The sequence below is a fragment of the Eriocheir sinensis genome, chromosome 4, assembly GCF_024679095.1.
Source record: "Eriocheir sinensis breed Jianghai 21 chromosome 4, ASM2467909v1, whole genome shotgun sequence".
Classification (NCBI taxonomy): Eukaryota; Metazoa; Arthropoda; class Malacostraca; order Decapoda; family Varunidae; genus Eriocheir; species Eriocheir sinensis.
The window spans coordinates 24,385,769-24,397,066 of NC_066512.1; the positions used below are offsets into that span (position 1 = coordinate 24,385,769).

General features: G+C 44.1%; 1 protein-coding gene across 1 annotated transcript in view; it reads left to right on the forward strand.

Annotated features, from left to right (window-relative positions):
- LOC126980672 (spidroin-1-like) overlaps positions 1-9,886 on the forward strand; it is a 51,930-nt gene extending 42,044 nt beyond the window's left edge. Inside the window, exon 2 of the mRNA XM_050830798.1 lies at positions 9,087-9,886. Within this exon, the coding sequence (XP_050686755.1) occupies positions 9,452-9,874 (423 nt within the window). The 5' untranslated portion in view covers positions 9,087-9,451 and the 3' untranslated portion in view covers positions 9,875-9,886. The remainder of the gene's footprint in view (positions 1-9,086) is intronic.
- Positions 9,887-11,298: the final 1,412 nt, after the last annotated feature.

The window sequence follows — 11,298 nt, forward strand, 5'->3', positions numbered from 1 at the left end:
GAAGGAGAATGTGCCATCGTCTACAGTGAAATCTCTATCCGCAAGTTTCCGTGTCTTCGCGTTCTTTGTTATTTGTGGATAGAGAACCGCCAGCAAATGCTGTGATGATGATGATGACGAGTAATTCCCAGTGTTCAGTGAAATCTACAAAAATCTTTGCCTTTTTGGACACGTCAGAGAAAACCACGAATATGAGAAAATTCACATTGACTGAATATCCACGGTAAAAAATCCACAGGATTAATTGCCCTTTATCTGGCTCTCCCTTACTATCCCTTTTTTGGTGGAGAGACTTTTCTTCATTTCCCCTGCCCGCCAGCCTGACCCCCCACACCCTGGCCGCAGCCCAGCAAGCACGCACTCAATAACCGTACACCCACACTCCCCTCCACCTTTTTTCTGACACATAATACTAACCCCCCACACACACACACAGCCTGACCCCCCACACCCCATACACACGCACGCATACACATACACACACACATACACACACTACACACACACACAATACACACACACACACATACACACACACACTGACACATAATACTAACACACACATACACAATGATACATGCACACTGATACATGCACACACTGAGACACTGACTGACGCACATATAGAGAGACACATCAGTAACATAGGAAGGTATACGAAACAGTATCACCACCACAAAGAGACGCAGATTTTTATTTTATTTATTTTTTTATTTATATATTTTTATCTATTTATTTCTTATTTCTATTATTATTATTATTTTTGTGTGTGTGTGTGTGTGTGCGCGCTCACTTGCGAAATACCTTTGATGTTTTTTATCCCTCTCTTTAATATTTTCCTTTAAAAGTGGACGAGTTTCCTTCTGGGGGGAGGAGGAGAGGAGGGGGGGGAGTAAGGGGAAGGAGGGGGGAGGAGGGGTAGGAGAGGGGAGGAAGGGAAGGATGGGGGAGGAAAGGGGAGGGTTAGTGAGTATATGGAAGTGTGTGTGTGTGTGTGTGTGTGTGTGTGTGTGTGTGTGTGTGTGTGTGTGTGTGTGTGTGTTTTAATTGTCGGATGATTTAAAGGCGATTACGTTGATGGGGATTTCGTGATTCGTAAATAGACTCCCGAAAGTTTGTTAATATTAAGGGTGGATAGATAGACAGATAGACATATAGATAGACAGATAGATAGAGAGAGAGAGATAGAGATAAATAGATAAGTAGATAGAAAAATTGTTAGCAAGAGAAAGATAGAGACAAAAATGAGGGGAAAGCACATAAATAGATAGATAGATAGATAGATAGATAGATAGATAGAAAGAAAGGAAGATTGATAGAAAGACAGACAGAAAGATAGAGGTATAGAGATAAAAATGCGAGGGGAAAACAGAAAAAAACAGATAGACAGATAGATAAATAGACAGATAGATAGATAGATAGATAGATAGACTGGTAAAAAGATAGACAGAAAAATAGAGATATAGAGATGAAATGAGAGAGAAAAACACAAAGATAGATAGATAGATAGATAGATAGATAGATAGATAGATAGGTGGATTATAAGAATACAAAAAAAAAAAAGACTGATAGACGCAACTCTGATAGGAGAATTGCGTATAACATTTTTTTTATTTTTTTTATTTCATCTTTTTTCCTTGATTAAAATGGAAACGCTGTGTCGATGGAAAGGATTTGGTAACACTGGCAGGGAGGCGAAGTTTTTTTTTTTTATGTGGTATTCTTGTATTTGTCTTAATGTTCTCTTACTAAGTGTGTGTGTGTGTGTGTGTGTGTGTGTGTGTGTGTGTGTGCGCTTTTGATTTCTTTATTTACCGTGTCTATCTTTTTCTATTTCTATTTCTGTTATATTTGTTTCCCCCACCTTCATTTTTTCTTCTCCTTTTTCATTTTTTTCTATTTCTTAATTATTTATTCATTTATTTTCTCACTATTAATATATTTTTCTTTCTATTACTACGAAAACAGAAATAAAGAAAAAAAAACCGAAAACGAAAATAAAAAAATAACGAAAACGGGAAAAAAACGAAAAAATAACTGAATAAAAGGAAAGCGTGTGTGCGTTCGTCCGTGTGTGTTTGTACCTTTACAGAAAAAAAATAAATCAAAGGTATGTGAAGATGTTTTTAAGAGGGGATCGGAGCGGAATTTTTCCTTTTATGGTTGAAGAGGAAACAAGGATAGGGAGGGAGGAAGGGAGGGAGAGGAGGAAGGGAGAGAGGGAGGAGGTAGAGGGGAAGGAAGGGGAGAGGGGTATACGAGAGGAAACAAGGAGAGGAAGTGAGGGAGGGAGGGAGAGAGGGACACAGAGGGAAGGAAGGGACCGAAGGAGGGAGGGAGAGAGGAAGGAAGGGAGAGAGAGGGAGATGACGAATTGAAGGAAGGGTACGAGGGAGTAAAGAAGGGATGTAGGGAGGGACAATAAAGGAAGGAGATAAGGAGGGAGGAAAAGAGGGGGAGAAGCGAAGGAAGGGTATAAGAGAGGAAAAAGGGGAAAGAAAGAAAGGGAAGAGAGGGAAGGAAGGAAATTAGGAAGGGTATCAAGGAAGAGGAAAAGAGAGAAGAAAAAGAATGATGACGAAAGAGAGGAAAATATGAAAAGACATCGTATTGAGAAAGGCGAAGAAAAGAAAGAATGAAAATGAAAGAGAGGAAGAAAAGAACGGGTGGAGGGAAGAAAGGAAGAATGGAAGACAGGAAGGAAGGATGGAAAAGAGGGGCAGAAAGGAGTGAAAGGAAAGGAAGAGAAGGAGGAGAAAGAGGAAGAGGAGGAGGAGGAATAAGAAGATAGATTTAATGTTCGTAGAGAGAGAGAGAGAGAGAGAGAGAGAGAGAGAGAGAGAGAGAGAGAGAGAGAGAGAGAGAGAGAGAGAGAGAGAGAGAGAGAGAGAGAGAGGAAAGAAGAAAAGAGAAAAAAAGAATAAAGAGAGAGAAAGAGAGAAAGAAAAGAGAATGGAAAAAGATAAAAGAAGAAAAAAAAGATAATTGATATAGTAAAAAGGGAAAAAGAAAGAGAGAAAGAAAAAAGACGAAAAAAAAGAAGAGAGAGAGAGAGAGAGAGAGAGAGAGAGAGAGAGAGAGAGAGAGAGAGAGAGAGAGAGAGAGAGAGAGAGAGAGAGAGAGAGAGAGAGAGAGAGAGAGAGAGAGAGAGAGAGAGAGAGAGAGAGAGAGAGAGAGAGAGCGGCTGATCCAGGATAATCCGTGATGGAAATGTGTGTCGTTTCAATGGCTCGGTAATACATGTCGTAACGTGTTTTGGGAGGCCGCTGTGTGTGTGTGTGTGTGTGTTTGTGTTGCTGTTTGCTTTGTGTTTGTTTTTTGAGCGGTGTGTTTGTGTGTTTGTTTATGTTGGAGAGAGGTGGGAGGGGTGTGTTTGGAGAGAGCGTACCTACACACACACACACACACACACACACACACACACACACACACACACACACACACACACACACACACACACACTATGCTCAATAAAAGACGTTCGGGAAGGGAAAGTGTTTAAGAGAAAGAAGAAGAGAGGAGAAAAAGAGAAGGAAGAGAAGGGAAGGGAAGAAACGGATGAAAAGAAAAAGGGAGAAAAGGAAAAAAAAGGAATGAAGGAAGGGAGATTAAAAAAGAAGGAAGGAAAGCGAGGGAAAGATAAAGGAGGAGGAGAAAGAGAAGAGGAGAAGAGAAACAGAGAAGGAAGGGAAGGGAAAGGAAGAATGAATGAAAAGAAAAAGGGAGAAAAGGGGAAAAAAGGAATGAAGGAAGGGAAATGAAAAAGGAGAAAGGAAAGCGAGGGAAAAATAAAATACAGGAAGAGAAAGTTAAGGAGAAAAAAGAGAAACAGAAGGGAGGGAAGGGGAAAAACAAATAAAACGAAAAATAAAAAAATAAAGGAGAAATGCAAATAAAGGCGAAGAAAAGCGAGGAAAGACAGGTAGGAAGGAAGAGTGTTAAGGAGGAGAAAGAGAAGAGGAGAGGAGAAAAAACGGACAAACCAACCAACATACATCATTACAATATTAGGGAAAGTCGTGGATCAGGCAGGTGAGGACGAACAGGTGAAAGGTGTGGCGCTGAACGTTAATTAATGATTCTCACACCTGGTGGCCGTGGTGGTGGTGGTGGCGGTGATGATAAGAGATGATGTTGATAGTGATGTTGGTGGTGCGTTTTTAATGGTGATAGAAAGGTGATGATGATGGTGATGATGGTGGTGGTGGTAGTGATGTCTTTGTTGGTGGTGGTGATATGAAAGGTGATAATGGTGATGATTTTGGTGTTTGTGGAGGTGGTGGTGATGGTGGTGATGGTGGTGGTGATGATCGTATTGGACCTTCTTGCACATTCCTAACACACACACACACACACACACACACACACACACACACACACACACACACACACACACACACACACACACACACACACACACACACACACACACACACACACACACACACACACACACCTGTACCTGCCGTCCCTGTGATTACCCTTGGGACACCTTGATCTTACCTGCGGTGTTGTGCGACCCTCCACCACCACCACCACCACTACCACCACCACTACCACCACCACCTCTACCACCACTACCTGAGCCTCATGTAATTAACTCTCACCTGGTTACTCGTCTCTACATTCTTGCGACTATTGGTGGTGATTGTATTGGTGGTGGTGGTGGTGGTGATAATGGTGGTGGTGGTGGTGGTGATCAGTGGCTGCTATTACTTGTTCTCTATTGCTTTTTTTGTCGTTGTTTTCTTTCTTTTCCTTTTTATTTTTCCCCTTCTCCTCGTCTTTTTCCTCCTCGTCCTCCTCCTCCTGTCTTTAACTTTGGGGACACACGCGCTTGAGCCCTTGAGCCCTCCCCCTCACCACCACCACTACCACCACCACCACTACCACCACCACCACTACCACCACCACCACTACTCAGACCATTGTTTATATTCTTTTATGTACAAAGGACCAACATTTCAAGGATTCATTTCAAGGAGCGTAAGCAACAGAATCCCCGAAGTCATCCTCCAGCTATATTCAGCATTAGTTAGACCTCATCTTCATTATAAGGCTCAGTTCTGGTCACCTTACACTAGAATGGATATCAAAAAGTTAGAATCCGTGCAGAGGAGGTTAATAAACTTGCCCTATGAGGAAAGACCTAAACAATTAAACTTGCATTCTGTAGAAAGGCGAAGGGAGCGAGGAGACTTGATCGAGGATGATAAATGGATGAAGGGCTTTAATAAGGGAGATATTAATAAGGTTTTGATGGTAAGAGAACCGGATACAACACGATAAATTGATAAATTCAGATTCAACAAGGACATAGACAAAAATTGGTTTGCCAACAGAGTGGTAGATGAGTGGAACAGGCTGGGCAGTCATGTTGTGAGTGCCAATACGATAGTCACATTAAAAACATTATAAATTTATGGACAGTGATGTTAGGTGGGGTTAGGTTCACAGGAACTGCCATTTACAGCCCTGCCGGCCTCTTGCAGACTCCTTAAATTCTGTTATTATGTTCTTAACACTACACAACGGTAACAACAATAACAATAACAAGAAAAATGAGAACCGCAGCCAAACCATCACCAATCATCATCATCATCATCATCATAATAATAATAATAATAATAATAATAATAATAATCATAATCATAATCATAGTAATAATAATAATAATAATAATAATAATAATAATAATAATAATAATGACAGTGGTAATAATGATAGGATAAGGGAGACAACAATTCTATTAGTTCCCCTTGCTTGGCTGTCAAGGGCGGAGAGAGAGAGAGAGAGAGAGAGAGAGCGAGAGAGGGTAAAGGGAAACAGAGCAAAGGAGAGGGAAGGAGTTAAAGCGAGGTCCAGGATAGCCCTTTCTCTCTCTCCACACACACACATACACAGACACACACACATGAAACAATACTCCGAGAATATAATATGAATTCATGTCTACGTTCGTGTGTGTGTGTGTGTGTGTGTGTGTGTGTGTGTGTGTGTGTGTGTGTGTGTGTACGCATTCATTTGTATTTATATTTAGTTGCTTTTATGTTATTATTATTATTATTATTATTATTATTATTATTATTATTATTATTATTATTATTATTATTATTATTATTGGAGAGACGAGGCGACGAGCGAGTGAGTGAATGATTGGTAAAGGTAAAACTGATCACCTGTTAATGAGATTCTGTGGACAGGTGATGATGATAAAAAAAAGGTAAAAAGAAATTATGATGTGAAATATTTGCCGTGTATCAGTGTGTGTGTGTGTGTGTGTGTGTGTGTGTGTATGTGTGTGTGTGTGTGTGTGTGAGTGTACCTTCCCACTTTCCTTTCTTCCCTGCGGTTCTAAAGAGGCAATTTCCACATGCAGTAAAAAAAAAAAAAAAAAATAGTGAAGTAAAAAAAAATAATACATTGTTAAAAAAAAAGGTTTGCATTATCCGCCGCGCAGGAATTAATATTCTTTCCCGTTCTCTTTTTTTTTTCCTTTAATTAATGTGACCCGAACGACGCGACTCTAATCCTACCTGCTCTCTTTTTTTTTTGCTTTTTTATTTTTTATGTATTCCGAATTCATAACTGCGTGTGTGTGTGTGTGTGTGTGTGTGTGTGTGTGTGTGTGTGTGTGTGTGTGTGTGTGTATACCAACCACCTCGGAGCTAAACGACGCTGATAACACACATGAGGCGCCCCCCTTTCTCTCTCTCTCTCTGCACCTTTCTCTCGCCTCCTCCTCCTCCTCCTCCTCCTCCTCCTCCACCTCCTCCTCCACCTCCACCTCCTCCTCCTCCTCCTCCTCCTCCTCCTCCACCTCCACCTCCTCCTCCTCCCCCTACACACTGCAAGCACTGCGTCACTTAGCCCCGCCCCTCTCCTCCCCTCCCCCTCTTCCCCTCCCCTCCCCTTCTTCTCTCCTCCCCTTTCTCTTCTCCCTCCCCTTTCAACCTCCTCTCCTTGTCCTTCCCCTCCCCTCCCCTCCCCCTCTTCCCCTCCCCTCCTCTTCTTCTTCTCCCTCCCCTTTCTCTTCTCCCTCCCCTTTCAACCTCCTCTCCCTGTCCTTCCCCTCTCCGCCTCACCCCCCTTCGTTCCCTCTTCCCTCTCTTCTCCTCCCCTCTTCTTCTTCTCCTCCCCATCTCTTCTCCTCCCCTTTCAACCCCTCTCCCTGTCCAGCCCTTCATCCGCCTCACTCCCCTTCTTTCCTTCTTCCCTCTCTTCTCCTCCCCTCTTCTTCTTCTCCCCTCCCCTTTCTCTTCTCCCTCCCCATCCAACCTCCTCTCCTTGTCCTTCCCCTCCGCATCCCCCTTCTCTCCTCTTCCCTCTTCCTCCCTTCCCTCCCCCTTCCCCCACTGCTACGCCACATCTCGAAGTAGTTGTAAACCTCTACTGCTCTGATATTCCTTGCCTGTAACACACTACCTTACCTTACCTTACCTTGCCTCAGCTGTATCTTATCTTTACCTTATTTTACCTTATCTTTACTTTACTTTATCCTCACCTTAACTTACCTTAGCTTACTTTACCTTGCTTTTCTTTTTGCCTTACCTTACTTTACCTGCTTTCAACTTAACCTGCTTTAGACTTTACCTGCTCGACACCTTGCCTATAATTATAAGTATTATAAAATATAAGTATCATGGAACGTATCTCATTTGTTGCTGATTATATATTTTTTTTCTTATTATACTTTATTTCCATTTTTCTGCTTTCCCAATTTTTTTTTATCAAGCGTTATGAATATCTAGTACTATCGACAATTATGATGATTCAGTATTATGATTGTTTCTATAGATGGTGATTGTCTAATAACATGTAATTTATTTTTGTTATTATATTTATTTATAGTATTGTCATTATTATATCTGTTCTGTTGTGTATTTCCAAGGATTGGGGAATATTAATACAAGCATTCAGTTTATCAATAGTATATCTGTTCTCTTCTATATTTCCAAGGATCCGGGAATAATAATACATGCATTCAGTGTTATCAATATTATATCTATTCTATTCTATATTTCCAAGGATCGGTGACTATTAATACATGCTTTCAATGCGTGTCGTAGGAGGCGATTAAAAGCTGCATGTCAATTAGGCTGTCGATCAGGTGATATTTCCAAGAAGCCACACTCACTCTCTCTCTCTCTCTCTCTCTCTCTCTCTCTCTCTCTCTCTCTCTCTCTCTGTTGTTGTTGTTGTTGCTGTTGTTGTTTTTCCGCCACAATCGACACACACACACACACACACACACACACACACACACACACACACACCTCTAACACGTTTCATGCCACGCCACACAGCAAGCATTTCGTAATAGATATATCCCACTCACCACTCGCATTACGGACGAGTTTCATTATTATTATTATTAATACCATCACCGTTATTGTTGGTTGCTGTTGTTGTTATTGTTGTTGACGCCGAAAAGGGAGAGTGAAGCTGGGCAACGTTTAAAAGTGAAAGTGATGCTGTATGTGGGAAACGTTTCTCTTTTTGCTGCCGATGTGGAACGATAAAAGAGAGTACAGAGAGTCGGGGTTGTGTGTTTTAATATTACTAATGGGAATGGCAGGTATGCAGGTGTGTGTGTGTGTGTGTGTGTGTGTGTGTGTGTGTGTGTGTGTGTGTGATGGGGTATGGGGTAGGGAGATCTGGAGAATGGGAGGATGAGGGATGGAGGAATGGAGGAATTGGGGGATGCGGGTTGGGGGGATGAGAGATGAGGGAAGGAGGGAATGGGGGAAGGAGGGATTGGGGGATTGGGGGATGAGAGAATGGGGGATTGGGGGATTGGGGGATGAGTGGATGGGGGATTGGGGGATTGGGGATTGGGGGATGAGTGGATGAGTGATTGGGGGATTGGGTGACATGAAGGATGAAAAAATGAGAGAGAGAGAGAGAGAGAGAGAGAGAGAGAGAGAGAGAGAGAGAGAGAGAGAGAGAGAGAGAGAGAGAGAGAGAGAGAGAGAGAGAGAGAGAGACAAGTATTTCCCTCAGCGTCACAAATGTTAAACTAAACACATTTCCTCTTAAAAAAAAAAAGAAGCTCTAGACACTAATCATCCTAATCTCTTTTCCAGGTTTCAGAAGCTGGACGAAGAGTGAGAGAGAGAGAGAGGGAGAGAGAGAAAGAGAGAGAAGAGAGCGAACGAGCCGGAGGAATCGAGAGAAAGAGAGAAAGAAAACGAGGTAACGAGAACGAGTGTGTGAGAAACCAGAAAAAAAACAGGAAAAAAGCAGGAAAAAAGCAGAGAGGGGGAAAGCAGGTGGGCGTACTGGTTGGAGAGAGAAAGAGAGAGAGAAAAAAAGTGCCGGGTGGTGAGGCGGGCGGGACAGGTGCGTTCGGGCAGGTAACAGGTGTGTCATGAGCCAGTGAGAGTGAGTCGCCCAGTCAGTCAGTCAGTCAGTCAATCCGTCAGTAAGTCCGTCAGTGCGTCAACCAGCCATGAGTGGAACCTCGGCTGCCAGTGAGCAGATCCAGCAGGCAGCAGCAGGCGGCGCAGCAGGAGGCGCGGTAGCAGCAGCAGCAGCAGCAGTAGGAGCAGCAGGGAATGGAGGCCCTGCTGGAGGAAGCGCCGCAGCAGGAGGAGGAGCAGGAGGAGGCGCAGCAGGGGGAGCATCAGCCGCCTCCACAGCCAACGCCGTGTCCCTCTCCGCCGCAGCACTCGCGCAGGAGGGCTCGGACGGGCTGGGGGCGCTGAAGGGGAGCAGTCCGGGCGGCTCCCCCTACCGTGGCTCCCCTAGAGGCGGCCCCACCCTCACGCGCTCGCAAACCCTCGGCCCCGGCGCTAGCTCCGGCCTGGACGAGAAGCGGGAACGTCCGTCGGGCCTCGGCAGAGTGTTCAACCCGCCCAAGCTTGAGAGGTGAGTGTGGGGGGTGTTGTGGGGGGAGGTGGGGGGTGTTGGGTGTTGGAGGTATTGAGGGGTGTTGGGTGTTGGAGGTATTGGGGGGTGTTGGAGGTTGGAGGTGTTGGGGGTGATGGGTGTTGGGGTAGTGGGGAGTGCTGGGTGTATTGTGGGGGGGGGGGGGGGTGATTAGTGTGTTTGACTATGGGTGGGGGGGGGGGGTATGGGGGGTCAATATAGGTGTGCATAGGTATGTGTATTGTATTTTGTGTATAGTATAGGTGTATATATGTGTATCGTGTAGTATTGGTGTGTATTTTTATAGTATTGTGTGTAGCGGGCTTATTTTATTATTGTTTCCTTTTTTTGTGTCCTTGAGCTGTCTCCTTTGTTGTAAAAAAAAAAAAGGATAGGTGATCATGAGTGTGTGTAGTGTGGGTGGGGGGGGTTGGGGGGGTGAATGGGTGGGTGAGTAAGGGTGAGTTTAAGTGTGGGTGAGTGGGTGGTGGAGTGGGTGACTGTGACTGGGGTGTGGACAGTGTTCGAGCCCCCTTACCTCCCACGAGCTTTAGAGATTAGGGTTGTGAGTCCATTTTGTATCCTGCTGTGTTTATTGTGGATCTCTCTCTCTCTCTCTCTCTCTCTCTCTCTCTCTCTCTCTCTCTCTTCACTTTAAATTCAGCAATATAAACAATTCACTATAACACGCCCACTAAGCCCCTCCCCCTTCTTCATTAAGCAAACGTCATTGGCCAATCCACCTGGGGCTGCGTGTTTGTGATTGGTGGAAGAGACCTGGGCAAGAAAGGTTAATTAATTTTCATGACTGACAGGCTGGGGGGAAAGAGGAAGGAGGGGAGGGAGGGAGAGGGAAGGGGAGGAGATAGAGGGCGAGTTTAGGTCTTACAGTCTGATAAGTTAAACGTGAATTCAGTATTTATTCCATTTATTTATTTTGTTCATCGTTTTTTGTTCTTCTATCTCGGCTTCACTAGAACAATATAGGGTAGTCAGTTGGCCCCCGTCTCTGGTAGCGCGGGCGGATTTTTTTTATGGTACCGCCGCTAACGCATCTATAGAATCCCTCGGTGGTGGTGGTATGATGAACTGATGGAGAAGGGAAGGATTGACTGTGGTGGTGGTGGTGGTGTAGTAGATTCAGCAGTATGAGGAATTAATGTGGTGTTGAAATGGAGTGGTGTTGAAATGAAGTGGTGTTGTGAAGTGAAGAAATGGTAGTGAAGTGGTGTTGGTGGTGGTGTTATCTTCGGCTGTTGGGTAAGAAGAGGAGGGGGAAGATAATAGGTTAAAAATGAGTGAATGAGGATGGCTATAGTGGAGGAGGAGGAGGAGGAGGAGGAGGAGGAAGGAGATATGAGGGAAATGTGTGTGTGTGTGTGTGTGTGTGTTGGGTAGGTTGGGGTGTAGGATGGCGTGCAAGGAAAG